This window comes from Ceratotherium simum, chromosome 1, assembly GCF_057802395.1.
Source record: "Ceratotherium simum simum isolate JZ-2026a chromosome 1, ASM5780239v1, whole genome shotgun sequence".
NCBI lineage: Eukaryota > Metazoa > Chordata > Mammalia > Perissodactyla > Rhinocerotidae > Ceratotherium > Ceratotherium simum.
In genome coordinates, this window is record NC_141900.1 from 61,844,947 (window position 1) to 61,868,805 (window position 23,859).

General features: G+C 42.8%; 1 protein-coding gene across 2 annotated transcripts in view; it reads right to left on the reverse strand.

The window, feature by feature from the left end:
• Positions 1–23,859, reverse strand: part of SCRN1 (secernin 1) — a 61,638-nt gene that overhangs the window by 19,293 nt on the left and 18,486 nt on the right. For both annotated transcript variants that reach the window (XM_004418874.3, XM_087429148.1), the window contains exons 2-4: positions 21,208–21,367; positions 9,319–9,500; positions 2,092–2,294 (exon numbers count right to left, since the gene is read on the reverse strand). In XM_004418874.3, coding sequence (XP_004418931.1) covers positions 2,092–2,294; positions 9,319–9,500; positions 21,208–21,366 — 544 coding nt within the window. In that variant the 5' untranslated portion in view covers position 21,367. The remainder of the gene's footprint in view (positions 1–2,091; positions 2,295–9,318; positions 9,501–21,207; positions 21,368–23,859) is intronic.

Sequence of the window (23,859 nt, forward strand, 5' to 3'; positions counted from 1 at the left end):
TATAATAGACATTTGCTTTCAAGAATTTTAGCATTCAGGGGCCAGAGTTCATTAAATCCTACTGCAATCACACTGCGGCTGGGATCAGAGGACATGAAATCAATGAGTCCAAGGAATGGCTGGGTTTGTTTGTTTGTTTGTTTTAAATATTTAGTGAAAGACAACATTCATTTTGAGGAGGTGGATATTTTAAGCTATATTTTGAAGGAAAGCTAAGCTTTTGAAATGTAGTTGTAGATCAAAAAGTTTTAAGTCATACTTAAAAGCATCACGACTGCTTTTCAGCATGCACCCCTAGCCCTCTTGGCAGAACAATTTGATAGTAAGACTTCGTCTTGGGAGAGTTTTTTAATAAAGGAGTTTTAAGCTCCTGCATGGCGGGAAGCTTGGAGACCTGGCAGGCCCACTGGCTGCAGTAGTTCTGTACCTTCTGTAGGAGCAGGGCAGGCAGGCACAAGTGGGCATACGCTGGGCATACACGCATGGAGAGACTCTGAGATTGCTTCGAGGGTACCGCCAGCCCATTCCGCACCCTTGCTAGAATGAGAAGAAGCCGCCCCTCCTCCAGGCAGACACAGCCTCTGCACAGCTTAGTCAAGAAACCAGGGCTAGATAGATTCCATAGCCTCAGTGGGGCGGCCTTGTGCAGGATACAACATGCCCATTGTCCACAGCAACCCTCATCACTGGACTGAGTCAGGCCATGGGAAACAACGGGCTTGATTCCCCCAACTACTGCAGTAGATCTGCTTCTAACTCAGGTCAGGTTTGGTTCCGGTCACCCTGAAGGCTAAGATGGCAAACAGGTTTCATCCCTAACATCATTTCTGAGGAACTGGAAGAGACTTCCTGGCAAATTCAGTTGATAAAAATACGTAGGCCAAGTATAGGTTCATCAAGAGAAGAGCATTGTGATCTAGTAGCCATGTCTGCCATGGGCACGAGAGGAGAATGGCAGCACACATTCCATGTATTTGTCAGCCAGTCCTACGGAATATAAGAGGGGCTTCTTTTTTTTTTTTTTTTGTGAGGAAGATCAGCCCTGAGCTAACATCCATGCTAATCCTCCTCTTTTTGCTGAGGAAGACTGGCTCTGAGCTAACATCTGTTGCCAATCCTCCTCTTTTTTTTTTTTTTTAATCCCCAAAGCCCCAGTAGATAGCTGTATGTCATAGTTGCACATCCTTCTAGTTGCTGTATGTGGGATGCGGCCTCAGCATGGCCGGACAAGCAGTGCGTCAGTGCGCACCTGGGATCCGAACCCGGGCCGCCAGCAGCGGAGCGCGCGCACTTAACTGCTAAGCCACGGGGCCGGCCCAAGAGGGGCTTCTTAAAAGCCAATTGTTAGAATTGGCCAATTCTTAGAATTCCTTAGTCCTCCTGGAAGCCGTTTAACCCATTGTGGGATCCCATCCTGTCCAGAGTATGAGGGTGCTGAGGCGATGATACAAGACAGCCACTCCCATTCCTAATACTTCTTTCCCCAGAACTGTCTTAGAATAAGATGCTGCAGGGAGCGTACAACAGCAATTTACTGGGCACTAATCCTTCTGGGTGGATTCCCTAGCCCTTTGCTCTTCTATGAACACTGTCTCACAGAGACATGGGCTTGTTGGCCCAGAGGCACTCAATGGTCCTCACACAGATCCAAATTTCGCTTTTAGAGGAACAGTCCAAGCACAAAGGGCTACAGGGCTGGGGTGACCAGGAGCAGCTCTTGTTGTAGTAATTCATTGACCTATCATGAACGGAACGAGTAAACCACCATTCCCTGGGCCAATTAATAGAGTAACAATTTGGATCATGGAATTGGTAAGAGTGTGAATTGGGTCCTGCCCAGAAAGCATACAAAAAGTATGAAACGTTAGGAGTGTGCTTCCCAAGTCTTGACATCCCTTTGCTCCAGGTTCAGGAGACTTGAGATTCCTGAAGCAGAAGCCCAGAAATGAGAGGCATGCCAAAGCCTGAAGATCCAGCACAGAGAGGGTCTGCCGCAGCAGCGTGATTCCTCCAGTCTGCACTGCAGGTCCAGGCGACACCCATCTCAGCCGTTCCTGTCCTCAAAGCACTTCCCCATCCACATCCACTCACCTGTGATCTTCTCGGCAGCCCAGTACTTCCCTATGGTCTCAAGCACCCAGGCCTCCTCACGATCCACAATCAGATACGCACTTTGGAAGCTGTGGCAGGAGTCTGCATCTTCATAATAATTCCCACCTTGTCCGTGTTCTTCCAACAAGGCGACGATGACATCTAAGGCTTCTTTAGCTGTTGTCCCTCTTTCTAAACCAAGCCTGAAGTAAGGAAACCAGAAGTATACCTCAGTCATTTCATACTAGGTGATTATTACCTCAGTAATCAAAGAGTGGGACACGGCTGAGTTATGAAGCAAGCCAGCATGTGTAATATGTTAAATGTGCAGGCCAATACGCAAACAGATTAACAGCACCTTAACTCAGAATACAACTCTCACACATTCGGTTCAAAATCCTGGGGTCTTTTCTGTCTTCAGACATGCCCCTCCCACACAGACAGGAGAGTCGGGAACCCAGCAGCTTCTCTTCTTGAAAGGAAGCTCAGCCAGCTTTCTCTTTTCTAACTCTGCCTCCCATGGAGCTGGCCAGTTCAGCTCTAGCCCTTGGCACTACCCGCTTTCTGTGACTTGTTCTCCCTCCTGCCTGTAGCCTCCTGCCTCTGGCCAAAAGGAAGTCCCTGCCCAGTCCAGCCTTGATCTCTATTATTCCTCACCAGGTATTTTGGTCAGTAATAAAAGTGTTCCATAGCCAGCCATTGTCCTCGGTGCACATAACTTACTCAGAGATCTCAGGAGGAACGGGCGGCTGGCTAGGACATGATCAATCCTTTTTCTACATATTTCTCCTCCTGCCTATCCGCCTATCTCTACTGGTGTGGCTTACAGCTCAGTTATCAAAAAGTCCATATTTCTCTTGAAGTGAAAAAGCATCCTCCTCTGGGCCCTTCCAATCAATAGTCCTCTTAAAGAGGGCACGGATGCTGCCCTCTGTGTGACCCTGAGCAAGTTACATAAGATATTTGAACTTCAGTTTTATGTCTATAAAATAAGTACCTACATCATTGGGTTGCCGTGAGCATGGGTTTTATGAGATAAAGAACATGAACAGTACTTAGCGCTAGTACCCAGGACCAGGTAAGTGACTAGTAGGTTTTGAAACGTAGCAGACCCTGTCAGAAAACGAATGACTCAGAGATAAAGGGATCTAGCTTCTAGTTCTCGTTCTGTTACCCACTGGCAGGATGATCTTAAGCAATGTAACTTTTCCAAACCTTGATTTTCTCATCTGTAAAGTGAAAACAGTAGTACTTCCCTCTCAGGCTGACTGGAAAGAGGATGGCACTTGATATGTACTCAGTAAATGTCCATTCACTCATCTCTTCATCCCAATTATAATTCTGGTGGCAGGAACATAAGAGTCTTAGAACAGAGGCAATGGAGCCTGCTGAGATGGTAGCATAGATCAGTTACTGGTGAATTTTCAACTTGAGAAGCAATCGTTATTAAAATTCACCCAGCTTGATTCTTCCTGAAGGGACATTTCACTGTGCTGCCAGGGAGAAGAAAAGATAATAGAACTACATGCTATGGACTTATTCTTGTAATAGGCTTATTTTCTTAGATAATTATATATCAATTCATTTGGCATTTCTCGATTTAAGCTTATTTAGGTAGACTTGGTGACAAGGCAATGATTCATGAAGCTGAATCCTAAGATTAAAGAATAAACTCATTAGAAGATTGAATTAAGTAGACTTCTCTGTTGGTCGGTGCCATCTTCTCTAAAGAGGAGTAGCAGAGGCAAGAACTCATCTTATCTTGAGGACCCAGAGCAAAGAGGCATGCCATGACCCAGAGCTTGCACCCAGGAGGGCCCCCTTCCTTCTTCCCACAGGTCCCCAGTGGCCTCTGCTCACACTGCCTCATGTACCTTTCCCAGCAGAACCCTGTCCCCAGGGCCTGTGCAGGGCCCCAACTTGCCCATGCAAACATGTGCTAGGAGCATGTGAATACCTAACCAGGGGCAACAGCCCCCGCTCTGGAAGCTCTGACTTCTCTTTTGCAGTTTCTAACTCACTCTCCTGATGTTCTGCCTGCTTGCGTTGCACACTGAGACTCCCAATACTTGCACTTGCCCTCCCACACTGACTTTGGTGCCTCCTGTGCACAGTGTCTGCAGCAAGACCTCACCACTCGTCCACAGAACAATTCTGATTTCACCCTCCTGCCCCTCATGCCAGGACCACGGGAAAGAGACAGGCCTTTGTCCACTTGACCATTCCCACCTGGACCCCCTGCCATGGGACGAGGACAGGACACATGCTCCACAGCACCAGGGCCATGAATGACAGCAGGGTTACACACTCTCCACCCGAGACTGAGATGTGCAAATGTCCCAGGGCTATGGTGGTCCAGGGCCACAAGTCACACAACATCAAGAGGCCTATTTTAAAGCCTTTCACAATGGTCTCACCTCATAGATGGGGCAGATTCGTGTGATTCAAAATGAGAACAGTACCTTTCTGGGCCCAACACTAATTTCACTTTGCTTGCTACGCCTCATTATGGACATGACCAGGGCAGGAAAAGGAATGAAATTAACTGGGCCAAGGATAGAGTCTCACTCTGACATCTACCTTCAGTGCAATTCAAATCCTTCCAAAGTGTGTGCTTGGTCCAGGTTTTTCTGGGTCTTGGAGTTAGATGCTCCCAAGTTCAAATCCTTGTTTTACAGGAAATCTTTGGGAAAATCCCTATTTGGGGCCCATGACTTTCTCACAGGTATGTCAAGCTCACTGGGCCCATCCCTGATAGGTCAACGCATCTCACTAAGGAAGATGAGTAATGTCTGCATTTCCCCTGCTTAAAGCCCCTGTGTTTAGGAACTCGGCTTGCTCATCTTTTAGATATCTATACCTCCACGGACTATGGAAACCCCTGTCCCCTCGTATACAATTAAGGTAAAACTATGCTGTGACTAGATTTACCATGGATATATAATCACTGTCATGGGGAAAGTAATGAAAATAGTCACTACTCTTCCCCTTATAGGGCTGGACCTCGTGTTCCTATAGGGACGCAGATGCAAATAATCTTCCCCCGTCCCACAATCAAGGAGTCTGTAAGGTCCTTCTGGCTTCATGACCTTTTAGACATCAGAAGATTCCCAGTCTTCAGCCAGAGGGCTGGAAGCAGGAAGGAAATAAGTGGACGTTAAGGGCAGCATTGATTTGGGGGAAGGGTGTGTAAAACCTTTGAATAATCTCCATCTCTTGGTGTCCAGAGCTTCCTGTCTCATGGAGAGGAGAAGTAACCTGTGATCTAGTACAGAGAGGATTGGCCTGCCTGAGGTTAGCAGGCCCTGGTACAGCTGGCTCTCTGCCACCTTCCAGCTCGGAAGCCTTGGGCAAGTCCCTTCACCTCCCTAAGTTCCAGTTTTCTCATCCACCAAATGGAAGTGAACAGACCTACTTCACTGGGTTGTTGTCAGAGTTAAAAGAAATATTATATGCAAAGCACAGCATACAATGGTGTTCAGCAAATGGTAACTCTAATGACACAAGTTCTTCCCTCCTATGGACACTGACTGGGCCCCCTTTCAAGTCACCTGTGAGTCCTCACATTCACCAGCAACCTAAAGACAACCCTCAGACCTTTCTAAAGGACTCTCCAAGGACATCTGTGTTTATTTACATGCTGAGGGTCTGATGATAAGTGTCCAGAATCATAAGATGCTCTGAAATATTGCGACTGACTGGGCTTTAGTGCCAAAGTTAAACACAAATGGGAGCAGCAAAAGTCAGTCTGTAGAAAGAAAAAAAAAAAGAAGAAACCAGTTACGCAAAGGGAAGAAGATGTGTGAAACACGGAAAGAAGGCAGTGCCGTGCTGGAGCCGGCTGACGCCAGCTCGGAGCAGATGGCTACATGTTAGGAATGTCAAGCCAGCTGCTGAACCACTGGTAGCTTGAAATCAGTCACTGTGGGAGTATTTACACCATGGAAATTGGAAAAGGCTACAAATCAGGGCTGCCCCCCACACACACACACACAAATCTGGTTATTAAACATTTACCAGCATACCACTGACAAATGAGTTCTAACAGTTTTCTAGTTCTCATCCATGTTGAGGCCCAGATGCATTATCATGAGAGACAGACCTTGGATTGTAAGATAACCCTGACCTCCAGAAAATAAATGCCTATTTTCTGTGCTAGCTCCAGTCAGCTACTTGTTACTTGGAACCAACCTCCAGAAATACGCAAAAATGTGTAAATCTGTTTATGTGCCTTTTCCGGGAAGAAAGGGACTAGTTGTCAGATTCTCACAGAGATCAGTGCGTCAAATGACAGACAAAGCTTGGCTTTTGGCATAAACATCACTGAAAATGAATTATTTTTAAAAAAACAGTATTGCCTAATGCTTGCATTCCCACAGCAAGCCCCTAAGAAACACAGACAAATTATACTTTTATGCTTAAGTCAGTACGTGTTAAATTGCTATTGACATTCACTTACATCTCTTTGAACTGAGGTTGATTTGATATGCTACTGGAAAGCACAAAGGATCAGAATCCATATGGGGGCAGCCACTGTATTTTTTGAATAATCAACTGCACATCAAGCAGGTACTTGAAATAGACTGTAAAATGCAAACAGCCTTGTCTCCTGGGAGCTGTCCAGAGCACACAGTACAAGCAAGAACAGAGGAAGTACTGGTCCCTCGGGCAGCAATATGTAGGGAAATACTGGGTCTAAATTCAGAGAACACAACTGACCGATTTAAAGTTTCCTCTAGAGCAGAGGTTCTCAACCTCTAGTGAGCATCAGAATCACCCAGAAGGTGTGTTCACAGATTGCTGGCCCCACTCCCAGAGTTTCTGATTCAGCAGGTCTGGGGTGGGGACCCAGAATTTACATTTCTAAGTTCCCATGTGATGCTGGGGCTGCTGCTTCACCAACTGCACTTTGAGAACCGCTGATCTAGAAGCTTGCCATTCAAACAGTGCTTTGTGGATCCACAGCATCAACATGGCCTGGGAGCTTCTTAGAAATTGATATAGGAGGGCTTCTGGCTCACGGGTCACTTTTAGGATTGGGCTGGTATGAAACGGCCCCTGAGTATCTGACTGTGCTTGGCTGAACGGATCATACCCTGGGTAATGCTCTCAGCCTGCACTCATAAAGAGCCACTCAAGGTGCAGACACCTGCGGCAGAGGCCTCTTCACATCCCTTTTTATTGCAATAGCTGGACATGGCTAGCCAAGGGAGGAGTTAAAATTAAATGGCTAAGGGTAAAGTCACCCTGTCATCTACTCCTGACATTTGTGACTGTCCCAGACCTCGGTGACTATCACAACCCCAATTATGTGCCAAGGATATCTTCTCTGTCTACATCCCTCAGCCTTGTAGATCCAGGTCAAATGCACCTCCTTCTCGAAGCATTCTCAAATGTGTGCGGTCCCTGATAACCTCTGAACATCCAGCTGTGTCTGCTGAGGGCTATACCCTGGAATTCTGTGCCATTCAAGTGGCACAGGTAAATATCAGATTGCCTTGAGACACATCTCTCCTACTGTCATCTTAATTTGATCTTAAAATCTTGCATTACTCAATTTTCTGTCTTCTCCCTATAACTAGACTAAACTCTCTCTGAAGCTTTTGAGCTTCTTCACGTGCCCAGAGTCTAGCACAAAGCAGAAATTCAGTAAACCCCTCTTGCTTTATAGGTTGATAATCTTGAAACGATATTTCAGAAGCTTTGTAGAAAGAAAAAAACATTCTCTCTGTCATCCCTTAGAAACCAACTGTTAAAATGGTGATCTTTGCCAGTTCTTTAAATCTCATACCACAAATATAATGATAACTCAAAATGTAAGGTCATAAAAGGGGCATGTTTTTCATTGTTAACTCTTCATTTTCAGAATTTCTATTAAGCGTGGAGGTAAAAATACTGGGACAGCTGTCAAAACATAAGCTCAAAACTTGTTATTCTATACATTTAATTCTGTTAATCAAGACAAAACTGATTGTAAATATGAGGCTTTTTCTTCCTCTTCCCCAGCTCAGGGAACCTGCTCCTCTAAGTTTTTAAGAACCAGAAATAGTAAGGAAGGCATAAAGGCAATATGCTACCAAAAGGGTGTCGCTAACAGACCTGTTCATCGGTTGGCAGAAGTTACGGCCAGAGAGGTCTCTGTGTCAATGTGCAATCTCTCCCGACAAAACCTACAAAGTGTCAAAACCTCTATTCCTTTTTATAGGATGTTAGCTTTGGGAGGTTATTTTGAGGTCATCCCATCTAGGCCTCACATTGGACAAGTGAGGGAACTGTGGCCCAGAGAGGTGATGTAACTTGATGTATACACACTGAAAACCAAGGCTGCGGCTCCCAGCCTAATCTGCTTTCAGCTATGTCATGTTTCTATCGTACTTCCCTACTTCAGAAAAAGAAAGCCATTTCAGAATGTTGTTTCATTCCAGCCCATCCTCTACTTCAGTCATTCATTCCAAACTCAGTCACTGATCTCCATTATGTGCCAGGCACACAGTTCCTGGTGACACAGTAGTGAACAAGCAGACACAGATCCCTGTCCATCCAGTTTACATGTCCACTCCCTTCTCTTACATGGTGGCTGGAAGAGGAGCAAAAGGAAGAAACGACGACTGAGACATGGAGGGCAAAAGAGGAAGTGATCTCTGTTCTTTTTTCCTGTATATTTTATCTATTTTTTATATATTCTTTTTTTTATATACTATTAGATAGATTTCAAAGACCATAAAATTCACCCATTTAAAAACATAGTTCAGTAGTTTTTAGTACATCACAAAGTTGTGCAACTATCACCACAATCTAAGTTTAGAACATTTTCAACACCCCAAAAAGAAGCCCTGTAATCCATTAGGAATCCTTCCCCATTCCCCCATCCTAACCCCAGGCAACCACTAAACTACTTTCTGCTCCTATGGATTTGCCTATTCTGGATATTTCACATAAATGGAATCATATAATATGTGACCTTTTGTGTCTAACTTCTTTCACTTAGTATAATGTTTTCAAGATTCATCATGTTTTGTAGCATGTATCAGTACCTGACTACTTTTTATTGCTAAATAATCTTCCATTATAATCTATTCTTTTTTTCATCACCTCAAAGTTTATGTAACACAGACACGTCTTCTTTGGGAGGATTCTGTTACAAAATATGAGGTTTTAAGGGAGATAAATCCTGTCCCCATCCCCCACGTGTTCTGGGCAGTTGTTTAAAGAATCACCGTCCAGTACCTGACCAGATCCATCCCCAGTAAGGCTTCTGTCTCAGCGGCTGGTTCTCGGGTATTGATGGCTTCGTTGGCTATGCACACTCCGTGTTCGTTGGCTCCCATTTCTGCCCCCCAAAGCCAGGCAGGTCTGCTTATCACAATGGCGTGCGTCCTGGGAACTTGATCGATTGAAATGTAAGTGCACTAAAAAATGAAGACAGGAAAGAAAGGGCCATCATCTGTCAGGTACCACTTAGTTTTCACCTTGGTACTTACACTGAACCCACATATCAGTTACAAACAGGACCAAAATATAAAAGGCCTTGGGAACACCTAGACTTAAAAGACACCCCAAGTCTCAACGCAGCTCAAAGGTCTCCATAGTGAGTTTCAATCTTGCCACTCACTCAGTTTTCAGTCTCTTTGGTTCAAGCCAATCTGTCCTTAATGCTTACATCTATAGTGGTCATCCTGAACTGGGTGTGTAGCCAGTCTCTGCCCTGAACATTCTGTGTCCAGTCATTTCAATAGGCACAGAGGGCTACCAACATGTCAAACAGACATAGCTATTTATTCTAATTTGCAGAAATCCTTGTAGATCAGTGGTTTTCAAACTTTTTTAAAGTTATAGAGCTCTATCTATAAAAGAAACTTTACCTAGAAGCCTAACAGAGAAAGCAGATAAAAGGGAAGATGCTTTGTCTGAAGAAGGGAGGTCACCAAGCCTCCTGCAATGATTCCTGGGGCTCCCTGGAACACAGTTTGACAACCTACCTGATTGCTCTAGTGGTAAAAAAGAGAAAATGATAATAATACTTTACATTTAACAAATGCATTAAATGCATACTCTCTTATCCATTGTGCTTCCCCCTCTGTCCCATTTGATTCTCACACTAAGTCCATGAGGTGGACACACAAGGAAACAGTCCCAGAGCTCTAACTGCTGTCAGAACTACAGTTCACACCACTTACAGTTGCATGTCCTACCTTCTCTAGGCTGCTGTGTCTTTACCTGGAAAATGAGCGAGCTAATCTAGATCAAACTGTTTCTTTCAAAGTATTTTTAGCCTCAGAGCCCTTCCTTTCTACAAACTCTTACAGGGAAGCAGCAAGACAATAAAGCTGGTCACAGCGTGTTGAAGCAAATGGAAGAAGAGGCGTGGGACCGGGGTTGGGTAACAGCCTTACCTGCTGGCTCTTCCTTTTCTCTCCCCACTCTGGGCCCATGGGAGGACTCCACTGGAGCTGCTGGAAAACCACTCACCTAGCTGATCCGTAAGGGGCCTCCCGGCTCTGACATTCTATGGGCCTACAACACTCTCTGTGCGGTGCATGCACTGTGGAATTCAGGGCTCTAAATTATACAGAGCTCTTTCGCTCTCAAGGGAGGATTTTATCAGCTGCAGCATCCATTTACATTTTAAATTGGGCAGCTGAAAGCACTGAATCAACTGTAGTCTTAGATGTTTTTTTGATTCAAGACCCAGTTATATCAACTGAATGCAGCCCGGAAAGTTATCCCACATCGATTTCCCATAATCTCTAACCCTCAGGTAAGAGCTAAAATGCATGTAGCATGCACTCACTGGTCAGCTGACATCCGTATCTTCCCAATTCATATTAGGTATTGCTTTGCCCTGGGATAATGTTATTTCACCTGATAAATATTTGTAAACTGAAAGCTAATTAAATCCAGAGGTTGTCAAGAGACTCTTGAGTTTTTCAAGGCAAACTGATAATAAAATATATGCTTGAAATGTTTTCCCTATTCAGTTCCCCAAAGTTATTTACTTTAAAAAATGATTATTTTAGAGCAAAAACCCTGCCAAAGCAGTGAACAATTAAACTATGGTCCTCTGCGCTCTTCTAAATGTAATTGAAATTTATATCTTAAAATTGTACTCTCTCATGTAAAAAGTAGTCTGGCATTGACCAACACTTTCCAAAACCCATGTACCCACCGAGCTCCGGTGACAAATACTGTCTTGAAAAGAATGAGTAAACAGGGAAGGAATCGCAGATTCTTAAGCATAGATTTATCATAAAGTTGGTTTTTTTTTAAGGCAGGAAAAAAGTAAAAATAGGAAATGGGTTTACTTATTGTCCTCAAATTCATTTGTACATATTCATTTCCACTTCACCAATTATTTATAGAGCAGCAACCACACACAAGGCATTTTGTGCTAAATACTGCTGCCAGATAAATCAATGAGGATGCCTAATCCCTGTCCTTTTGTTCGGGAAGGAAGGAGAAGGCATACACACAAATTACTAAGACGACCTGGCCATCTTAGTAAGTGTCACTGAGGCCTGTCAACCTAATGGACACTGCATCTTGCCTCCCCTCCTCCCTCATACTTCTGATCAACCCCATCCTGCTCTTTTTCTTTTTCCCATTCCATTCCATTTATCTCCTTCCAAAATACTTTATAATTGACTTATGTATTGCTCTCTCCCCAACAAGAACATAAGCTCTGTGAGGGCAGGGAGATATTTTGGTTGTTTAGTTCACTGATATATCTCAAGTCTGGTACATACTAGGCATCAATAAACCTTTTTTTGGGATGAATTATTGGATGAATGAATGAATGAATGAATGAAAAACAAAGGTCAGAGGGAGCATCACAGAGGTTCAGAGGAAAAGAGGGAACACATGCAAGTGGCCAGAGGCTTTATCAAGTGGGTGACATTGGAGTTAATCTTGAAAAATGCGCCAGACATCAAGGTAACTTCCAGACAGAGGTGAGAGCCTGAGAACAGAGAGAGATGGGGATGTCGAAGGCGTGTTCATGGTCCAGGGAGGTCCCCCACTGTGCCACTTAGGGGGGCTACTGTAAAGGCACTGAGTCACACAACGGCTAGAGCTCAGTAAGGACTGACTCATGAAAATACTGAACAGTGAATCAAAAAGACCATATGGTCTTTGTGGGAGTTCAAAATATACGCAGCCAACCTGACACTTTTCAGGCCAAATTCAGAATGAGGAGGAAGGAAGGAGATCCCCATGGAGCCAGATGGGCCAAATCAGCCCCTCCTAAGCACCACGCTTTGAGGCACCAGATCCTCCTCATGTGTTACAGAGCAGGGGTGGGGGATATGGGTGTGTGTGCACCCAAGCCCTAGTGACCTGTAACCCATGCTCCCTAGGGCATCTTTGTCATGGACCACAGAACCCCGGGCCTAACAAGGGTCCTTCTGTGGCTACAATTCACACACTCTCCATTGTGTTTGAAATCTGACCAATCTGAGTTTGGGAGCAAACGTCACAAATAAGGATCATGCACACAAGATGTAATTAGCTAAACTTTATAAAGTCAGCAATCTGGAACATGAACTCCACAGGCAGTCATTTTTTTTCTAAATAAAATTCAACAGCCTGCACAACTGCCACGTTATTAATGAGGCAGCAAATAAGTGAGATTTAAGGGAACAGAGAAGGTTTCGACAGAAAAAAAAATCCACCAGCACCTGAAATCTTTCAGCCTGGCAAAAACAATTCAGTTGCCCAAGTCAAAATTCCTAGCCAAATTTCATTAGAAAAGAAAAAGGGAAAAGAAAATGTTCACCACTTAAAAGATCAATCTTTACATGAATGACTCTGGCTTCAGCTTTGGTTATTAAGCCGTTAAAGTGGGCTGCAGAAAAAGAGGAGCAGATTGTCTTGCTGCCCCCACAGCTACTCTCACCCAGCCTTGAGTAAAACAAATCTGTCAGCTAGTGTGACTTCTGGGTGCAGAGGCTGCATAACAATATAAGAACGCCCAGAGTGAGGAGCATGTGCCCAGGGTGGGGCACACTTCTAAATGCAGGCACCGCCTCGTGCTAACCGTGCAGGTTTTAAAGGTATTGCCAAATTGAGCTTGTCCCTCTCTCAGGTAGCTTCTGGGGACACAGGCCAGGTTGGAGGATAGAAAGATAAATCTTGACAAGGCCCTAGAGAGAAAGACAAAAGACAACTCTTCTGCAGAGCAAGCCTTTTATTATTTTGCGTGACTGTGTCAAAAATAAAAAAGCAAAATCAGCTTCATGCTGTCGCCTACCCCTTGCACATTCCAGCACACACTATTTCTGGATATCACCCAGTGAAAGGGGGGATAGAGACACTCACACAATAGATGTTTCAAGTCATGAAACGCAGCCATTGTGTCTTTCCTACTGTACTCAGATGGCGAACACAACCCTGGCACCACCAGCGAAAATCACTGTGAAATGAGTTGATGAGTCAGCCAGACTTCGGAGGGTGGGAGAAAAAGGTGGGGAAAACGGGATGCTTTAGAGAAATATTTTTAGTTTTAGGAAATTTGCAACTCTAAAGCAGCATTGCTAGTTATCACTGAGGTTTTTTTGTTTTGTTTGTTTGTTAATTTTTTTTTGCTGAGGAAGATTCACCCTGAGCTAACATCTGTGCCAATCTTCCTCTATTCTGTATGTGGGATGCCACCACAGCATGGCTGCCAATGAGTGGTGTAGGTCCGCGTCCAGGATCTAAACTTGCAAACTCAGGCCAGCGAAGTGGAACACACTGAACCCAACCACTACGCCACGGGGCCGGCCCCTGTTTGTTAAATTTTTATCCCAGTGTCTTGTCTGCTACGTGACTTGTTTTTGAAAATGTGCCCTTAAGGTTCATATGAGTCTAAATAAAGACAAAAGAAGATGTCAGCCATATTTTAGAAGAGCTGCTTTTTCCTTCCCTGAAGCTGTAAGATCTTTGAGGATGGGCAGTGCAAAGGTCAGAGGTCAGAAATAGGCTTGGGAAAGGGGACATGATGGAAGGAAGGCCCCACTAAGCCACTCTCCCATGGGGCAAGGGAGATGCTTCTGATTCCACCCAAGCCTGGGGACTCCTGCTCCTGGGGCTGAAAAGGAGAAACTAGAAAGACAGGAAGAACGACACACAGTGGCCATGGAGCTTTGCTCAGCTCTCTCTGGTTCCAGAATGACTTGTGCTTTCCTACTGTAAGAGATAATCTTCAGAATTAAAATTCAGACCTCCTCCCCTTACCCACACATGCCCCACACACCATGAATATAGCTGCCATCCAGACAATTTTACTAGCAATGCTACCAGCTATCATTAATTGGTCATTTTCTATTCTTCTTGCAAATATTTCCACTGGGAAGTAAAGGGAAATGATCCTCCAAAAACCTGCCCTGAATCATGAACCTCACTAAGGATACTGCTCCCATACAGAACTTCATGTAGTGGAAAATAGAACCAAATTAAAACTAACTTTCAAAAAAAAGGAAACCATGAAGACTTTAAACCTTAAAGGAGGGAAAAAATGGGGATGAGATTTATTGTATAATAATAAGGGACTCTTTCAAAAAACATTATGTGTCAAACCTGACTTGGCTATTAAGAGTTCTGTTTCCACAAACTGTGGTATTTTCTTGGGCAACAAGTATAAATAATATAAACTTTAGTTGAAATTCATTGTTTTTCTGGAGTAGGATTCTAACGTTGGATCCATTTTTTCCCAAATAGAAGTTTCAACCATATTAAGAATAGATCTGTACCCATCCACGGTCACACATACACACACATGCACACACATATGCACGCATGCATATACAAAACATCATAATCCAGGAAATTATTCATCTGCTTTCTCAACACCCCTACCCAAAGGGAAGAGTAGGGCTTGAGGTAAAGTTGAGATGGGTTCTGTGATGCACAGTGGTACAGCATCCTCAGAGAGGACAGAGGAGCTTTCACAAATGGATACATATTTATCCACCCTACTCTGCAACCAAAAGAGGAGTTGTTAAAAACCCAGTATCCACAGAAGAAAGACTAAAGAATATAAGATAAAATGTTCCAATCTGCCAACTGACCAGTGGAACAAAAGCGTGTGGTGTAATTTTAGAAACTGAGGGACTCTGTGATGGTGGGCCCTGTTTCTTATTCTTCCAGCCTCAAGCAAAGTGAACTTGACATACAGTAGATGACAGATGGACAGGCAGATTGATGGATAGACTGAAGGAGGGATGAAGGGTGGGGAAGTGGACACACTGGAAGGGAAGACCGCCTGGAAGGATGGACCAGCTGGAAGGGTGGGTGGGTGGGTGGATGAGTAATCAGGATGACTTTTTGTGCGTGGTTATTCTCGGAAAATGAGTTCCTGGGACCTCAACACTCGCATATGAGATTTCTAGGGAAACTGCAGAATATGTATGTTTAAAATGTCATGAAATGGCTGAAGAATGTCATGAAATGGCTGAGGGTTTTTATGGGAAGTTCTCACTCTTCATAGTTAAAAAAAATAATTTCTGTATGCTAATTAGTGCTTTTATGAAAGTTACATGATAGTTATTGCGGCTTATAGGCCCAAATAAAGAAAAGAACCATCATTCCGTACTTGGGACAAGACCAGGGGATGGAGACAGGTGTTGCTGGAAGGGAATTAAAGGGGGAAGAGGAAGTTGGAAAAGCAGATTCAGAAGCATGTAGTAAAGACAGGAGTTTGGGAACTGAGACCTGGAGTCACAGAATCTCTCAATACTAGTCTATTCTTTTTCTAAAAAAAGAAAAAATATCTCTCTGCACAATGTTCTCCTTAGAGTTTATGAAATGCTTTCACATGTCACCACACGTGTGCTTCACAAAAACCCCGTAAGGCAGACAAAGCAAATGTTATGATCTCCATCTGGCACATGAGGAAACTGAGTCTCAAAGAGGCTCAAAGGCCTAAGATGCAGTAAATGGAGAAAGTAGGACTAGAAACCAGGACCCTGCCTCCCAGGCCAGAACTCATCCCCCTACTTTCAGCTGACTGTAAATTTCAATTGATTTACAATGGCAGAACATGCACAAAATACTACATGCTCATAGAAGAGTGGCAGGCTAGAGGCGGGTGGGGATATTGGTGCTGGGGCCTTGAAGGATGCATAGGAGTCTACCAAGTAGATGACAGGAGGGGAGAAGAAGGACATTCTCAACAAAGGACAGAAAGAGCAAAAACACAGAGAAATGTAAGCACGTTGTTTGTTCAAGAAATGACGAGCAGCTGAATGTAGCTGGGGCCTACAGTGTAAGCTGGGAGAGGGAAACTAAGAATGACGATAGAAAAGTAAGCAGGAAATTGTACAAGCTTTATGGAGGTCAATTATTACAAAACCTTTACCCTATGACCCAGTGATCCAGCATCTGGAAGTAGATCCAATGGCTATACCTGCACATGTACAGAAGGCCAATGTTCTTCATGGCTGTACTTTCTAGACTAGCCAACAGTCTAAACGTCCACCAATAGAGAACTGATTAAATAAATTATGGAATATCTCCACAATGGACTACTAATAGCTGTAAAAAAAAAAAAGATAATCTCTATGTATAGATATGGAAAACTCTTTAGAAAATGTCATTAAACAAAAAAAGCAAATTGTAGACCTTTTCTGTAAGTTTGAAATTATATATTTAAAACATCAAATTTCAGAATAGTGTATATAATGTGCTACTTTCATATTTATTGCATTTAGAGAAAGAAAAGAAAGGCTAAGTATTTGTATTTATTTGCATTTGTATAAAACATTCAAAGGGTGTGCAAGAAATTAATAGAAAGGGTTACGTAAGATGGGAATTGGAGTAGATAGGAATAAGGGGCGAGTAAGATTTCTCACTGTCAATCTTTTTAATATTACTTAATCTTTGAACCACATCAATATATTACCTATCCAAAATGTAAAATTACATTAAAAGGTATATTTACCCAAATGAGTTGAAAATTTATGTCCATACAAAAGCCTGTACACAAATGTTTATAGCAACTTTATTCATAATTGCCAAACCTTGAATGCAACCAAGATGTCCTTCAAGGGGTGAATGGAAAAATCAGCTGTGGTACATCCACACAATGGAATATTACTCAGTGCTTAAAAGAAATGAGCTGTTGAGCCCTGAAAAGACATGGATAAACCTTAAATGCATATTACTAAGTGAAAGAAGGCAATCTGAAAAGGCTGTGTACAGTATGATTCCAACTATATGGCATTCTAGAAAAGGCAAAACTATGGAGACAGGAAAGATCAGTGGTTGCCAGGGGTTGGAGGAAGGGATAGATGAATAGGTGGAGCACAGAGGATTTTCAGGGCAGGAAAACTACGCTATATGTGGATACTTGTCCTTACACATTTGCCAAAACCCACAGAATATACAATACAAAGAGTGAATCCTAATGTAAACTGCGGACTTTAGTTGATAATAAGGTATCAACACTGGCTCGTGAATTCTAACAAGTAGTGTACCACACTAATGCAAGACATTAATAATAAGGAAAACTGGGAGGCGGGGGGCGCAGGGGTGGTGAAGGGTTCTACGGAAACTCTGTACTTTCCGTTCATTTTTCTGTAAACCTAAAACTGCTCTAACAAAATTAAGACTATTAATTTGAAAGAAAGAAAAGAAAGGAAAAGCGAGCAGGGTGCCAGTCAGGAAGAGTTATGAATGGCATACAAATCAGCCTGGGCTCTCATCCTATAAACACAACCAAAGATTTTTAAACAAGGCAGTGACAGAGCTGTGTTCTGGGAAGAAAATTCTGGTGACTCTGCAGAAAGAAGAATTCAGGAGAAAGGGACCCGGCACCAATAAGCAGATGATAGCAGAAGGGAGACGGGCCAGTGGGGAGGGGATGGGGACACGGAAGAGGAAGCAAAAGGCTTAGTGACAGCTGTCCCCAGGCATCCAGGGATGAGTAGGGAAATGAGGGTCAGCATTTCCCTCTGGTTTCTAGATTAAACTATGTGGTAAACGATTGTGCTGTTAGAGGAAAAGGAACAAATGAGATGAGGAAAATGAATCTGGTTTTTGACCTGTGAGGTTATTGTACCTGCAGCATATGGATGTGGAAATGTGCAGAGGCAGCTCAAAACACAGGAATGCAATCCAGAAAAGAGGTCAGGGCTGCCTGAAAGATTAATTCTGGCATGTACCAAGCTGCACTTATTTATACAAGGGGACATAATGTAACCTACAGTGTATTTGAGTATTAATATACGATAGATAATTAGTGAAAGGAACCTAGTCTATTTCCTAAAATGATTATAACCATGAGAGTAAAATATTGAGTTATGTAGCCTATGCCCCTCAAAAGGAAACAAATTTTTCAAAATATTTACTTCAGACATATTTATAAATGGCTTTTGTGTGATGTTGTAGTCACTGTGGCTACTAACAAATGACCCCAAAATTTAGTGGTGTAAACAACCATTTACTATGCTCATGAGTTCAATGGGCCAGGCATTTGTACAGGGCACAGCGGGGATGGTGTGTCTCTACTCCACAGTGTCTGAGGCCTGAAATCAGTCATTCACTCACACGTTACTCACTCACTGGTTGCCGGCTGGGGGACCTTGGTTATTCTCCATGTGGGCCCCACCCCATAGCCTCTGTATGTGGGCTAGTTTGGGTTCATCCCAGCATGGTGCCTGGGTTCTTAGGGCTAAAGTCCCAAAAGAGAAAGAGACAAGTGGAAGCTGAATCCGTTTATGACCCAGCCCTGGAGGTCACACAGCATCGCTTCCACCATGCTCCACTGGTCAGTGCCATCACAAGCCCTCACCAAGATGCATGGCAGGGGGGGAGGGCGTAAATCCACCCCTCCATGGAGGAGTGTCCAACATATTGTAAGACATGCATGGGGGATGGAATGTGGTGCAGTCATCTTTGGGAAATTAAACCCACCCACATGAAAATCAAAGTATTATTTCAGTTTGTACAACTCTCTGGGAAAAAAGAAACATTTGGGGAAGACAGACAGAGAAGGTCAGTAACAACTCCAACCAGCAAACTTCATCCACACCGAGTCCACTCTGTTCCAGGAACAGAGAGAAACATTCAGATCCAAATAACACGAACATTCAAACATTAATGAATATCCATTTAAAACCTAGCATGATCACCAGAGAACCTAGCACTCTTCTTTGTCTACATGAAAGCAAAGTCCCACTGAAGTTTAGGGGCTCGGACCAAGTTAGTGGCACAACATGAGAGGCAAGTGGCTCTGGTGACAGTCCTGTGGGAGACAGTCTTCCACCACTCCATCCACAGACAGCCCACGCCAAGTCATGCTCAGCACTGCCTGTTCATTTCAACGCCTCTGTTAAATTCATCTAACATCTAGCAGCTCCTTATGGAGTTCTGTTGCTCTTTGGTGCTGATTTGTGCTTTTAAAGGATTGAAACAGATAAAGATTTAGATAAGAATATAAAATACACATTGATGAATAACCATTTAAAACCTAGCATAAACATCAGAAAAATCAGCTTATTTTGTAAAGCATAGAACACCAAAGAGTAGAGGTTATGTTAGTGAAAATAGCTAATTTACCAGCCCTCAATTTTTTTCTCCAAATCCTTTAACAAACAACTACCATTTAAACACACACACAACACACACACACACACACACACACAAATAAATAGACCATAACCAAGAAGTTTATTCCATGAATGCAAAGATGGTTCAATTTATCACATAAATAAAAGAAAAAATCAGATGATTACTTCCATAATCACTGAAAAGGCCTTTAAGAAAATTTAACACCTATCCTGAGGGTTTTTTTTGTTAAAGCACTCAAAATAGGAATTGATGTATACTTTTTAACATGAAAAAACTACATAAATCTCAGTCCCAAAGCCAGCATCTTACATAATGGGGAAGCACTAGAGGCTGCCTCACTCAGGTCAAAAGCAAAGGCAAAGATACCCACTATCTCCACTACTATTAACATTGAATCCAAGCTATAAGCCAATCAGACAAGAAAATAATTAGACATATAAGAACAATCAAACTATCTCTATTTGCAGGAATTATAACAATATGCCTAGAAAACCCAAGAGAATCAATGATAAAAACTGACACGAAATAAAAAAATTTAGTAAACTAGCAGAATGTAAAATTAACATAAAATAGCCACCATGAAAGTTTGATAACACACTTCAGGAATATGGAGAAACAGGCATTGTCATATACTGCCCATGGGAATACAAAATGGTACACTACCCACAGAAGGAAATTTGACAATATTCTAACAAAATTACATACTTATTTACCCTGTGACCCAGAAATCCCATTTCTAGGGACCTATCCCAAAGAAATACTGATAAAAACAGTTTTTCTAAGCACTCAAAATAGGAATTGATGGATAATTTTTTAACATGATAAAAATATACAAACCAAAAACCAGATACTATGACAGATGCACAAGGCTATCATTCACTTCAGCACTACGTACAATAGCAAATGAGTGGAAAACAACCCAAATGTCCAGCAATACGGGCCTGATTAAACTATGATACATCCACAGAAGAAATACTATGCAGCTCTAAATGAGGAATGGAGAATCTCTCTATACCAAATGAAGTGATCTCCAAGATATGGGTTTAGTAGAAAAAAGCAAAGTGGAGAAAAGTGTATACGGCATGCCACCATTCATCTAAGAAAGGAGGAAAGGGACTGGGATGAATATGCATATGCATGTGTGTGTGAAATAATAGTTTATTATTACATAATAAACTATGTAATAGTTTATTACATATACATGCAATTTTTTAAATGGAAGGATAAACCAAACTTCCAAAACACAGTTACCTATAGGAGAAAAAGGAAATAGGGTAAATGAGACAAAGATAGAAGTTAGACTTCTACATATATACCTGATTTTGTAGATTTGACTTTGGAACCATGGAAATATTTTACTTAATTATAAAACAAGGGCCATAGCAAAGAACATAGAATTCTCCATGTGATTCTGTTTTTAAGGCTATGAACAAACCTGAATGGAAACAGGAATCAACAGAACCAACATGACAATTCCGACTAGTGAGCAGACGTCCATGAATGAAGTTAAGATGGGCTGGGCAAAGCCAGAGAAAGAGAATAAGTGCTGAGAGACTGTAACGCACGACTTACCTCAACCTTGCTCTCGGGGTCATGATCGGCAGCCGAGAAATACACAACCTCTTGTACTTCATCCCTGGGTCGAGCTGAATTTTTCCCAAATACCACCAGACTGTCCTTAGCACGTGGTGGGAAGGCCACAAAACAGTAACTTGGAGGAGCTACAGCCATCCTGAAAAGAGAGAGAATGCCAGAGACAGAATGGGAGCAGGCCTAATGTGAAACATTCCAACAGTGAGTTCCTCAAACATATTTCACCAGCTAAAATAGTTTTAGTATTGAGCTGTGTGCAGCTAGCTCATTAAGAGATCCCAGCTGGCAAATGAAGGTGGGGCGCCTGGAGTAGAATTACAGAGCCACCGGGACCAGATACTGTTTAGTAGTCTGGGATTAAACGAGCTCAGAATTGCAACAAACTGCAGTGGCAGCCAAAAGTGCAATGACGTAGGAGAAAGGAAAGGAGGTTATTGTTCCAGACAGAAAACACACACACACTGCAATCTGTCACAATAATACAAAAATAAATAAATATACCTGTAACAGTGCACTACAGAAGCGCCTCGGATCTAGAGATGCATGGATGCCACCTAATAGATTTTGGGGTGATGATGGGGAAATGGGTCTAGAGATAAACTGAAAGATACTCTTCCTTTTTTATATATTTTTACTCTACCTCAATGATGTAACACTCAAGCACCTCTTGGTTTTCCTCCCACCTCTCCAGCTGCTCCTGGGCTACCTTGTTCTCGTCTACCTGACCATGGAGCATCCTCACTGCTTGATCCTTCTTTCCTCATTTAATGCTCTCTTCTCTCTGGGAAAACTCATTCACGCTCATTGGTCACTTATATGCCAAGGACCTACATATTTATTCCAGCTCAGTTCTCTCCTGAGCTCCCAATCCATAGATCCAACTATCTACCTGATATCCAAAGCTGATTTCATCATCTTCTTCCCCAAACTGGGTCCCTTTCCAAGGTTCCCTATCTCATTGGCCAGCTCCACTATTCATCCCACTGGAGTATCCAGAACTCAGGAACTATCCCTACCATCTGCTTCTCCATTACCTAACATACCACCAAATTCCACTGTAGATCTGATCTCTAAAATCTCTATGGAAACTATCCGCTTCTCTCCATCTCCACTACCACCACCCTGTCCCAAGCCACCATCATCTCTAGCCTGGATCACTGCAGTAGCCTTCTAAAGGGTTACTCCATAATCACTATTATTCCCCCTCCAAAATATTCTCCACATTGAAGCCAAAGTGATCTTTCTAAAAGGAAGATATGATCATGTCAATCATGTCATCTCTGCTTAAAATCCTTCAGAGGTTTTGCATGGCTCTTGGAATAAAGATCAAAATCTGATCAAGCTCATGCCCCCTCCACAGCCTCATCTCACGCCACTCACTCCTCCACTCCCTCAGCTCCAGCACACAGGGCTTTTTCTAATTCCTCCAATACTCCTAGGGCCTTTGCACATGCTGTACCCTGTTTTCTGAGGACTCCTTTCCCTGTTCCCTACACCAAAACCATTTGCCTAGTTAACTTCTGCTCCTTCACAAACCAGCTCAAATGTCAGTCTAATTTATGTCGCTGTACTATACACTCTCATAGAATCCTATCCTTTTCCTTTATAGTAACAATCACGATCTGACATATTTGTGTAATTATTTTACTACCAACAATCAATACTTAGTCTCCCTCCCAAGTTTAAGCAATTTGAAGGCAGGGCCCGTGTCTCTTTTGCACACCGCTGTAAACCCAGCTCTACACAATGCCTTCTGCAGGGTAGATTTTCAATAAATGATGAACAAGTGCTCTTTTCTTCTTTCTTACTACTCCACCAAACCGAAGGTGACTCTCTACAATTCTTTCTCACCACCATGCCTCTGCAGCTGGCTAGAATGTCCTTCCCTTCGTCTTTGCCCATATCCTTCAGGATCTGATCCAAAATCCCTTTCTTTCAGGAAGCCTTCATAATGGACTCTCTCATTGTCTCAGCATCCATAAGCATTAATGCATCCAGTTTGTTCCAGGATAACATGCATTTGCTGTTTGTAAATGTACTGCTTCAGCTGTTTCAAATAAAGCTCCCTGAGGGCAGGACCCATGCCGCCAACTACAGTAGCCCCTTTCTCTACTCCCTACTATAGGCGCTCAACAAACATTATCTATTGAACCAACTATCATATTTGTGTTACCAATTATTCCAACTTAAATGTGTTTTATTTTATTAGTCCAAAATATAAACAAGAAGTAAAGCAATGTTCTCAGAAAAGCAACTGGGATTCGAAACTCAACCCCACCACTTACTAGCTGTGTGACCTCGAGCAAGTCACTTTACCTCTCTGAGCCTAGGCTTTCTCTTCTGCAAATGTTTTGCCCCAGCCCACAGGTTTATCCTGAGTATCAAATGAAATGATGCTTGAGAACATATTTTGCAAACTGGAGAGGCTACATGAGTATATGATATTTTATTTAGGTTTTGACTGTTCAAATAGAGCAGCATCTCAAAATTTCTGTTAAGCAAGCCAATCAAAACTAACTCACATCACTCATAACTGGAGCAGTTATTAAATCACAGAGTCAGCAATATTCTATATTTAGAAGCATCTTTGTGAGGGACCATACTGCTGCGTCTACATCGAGGCTACTCCAG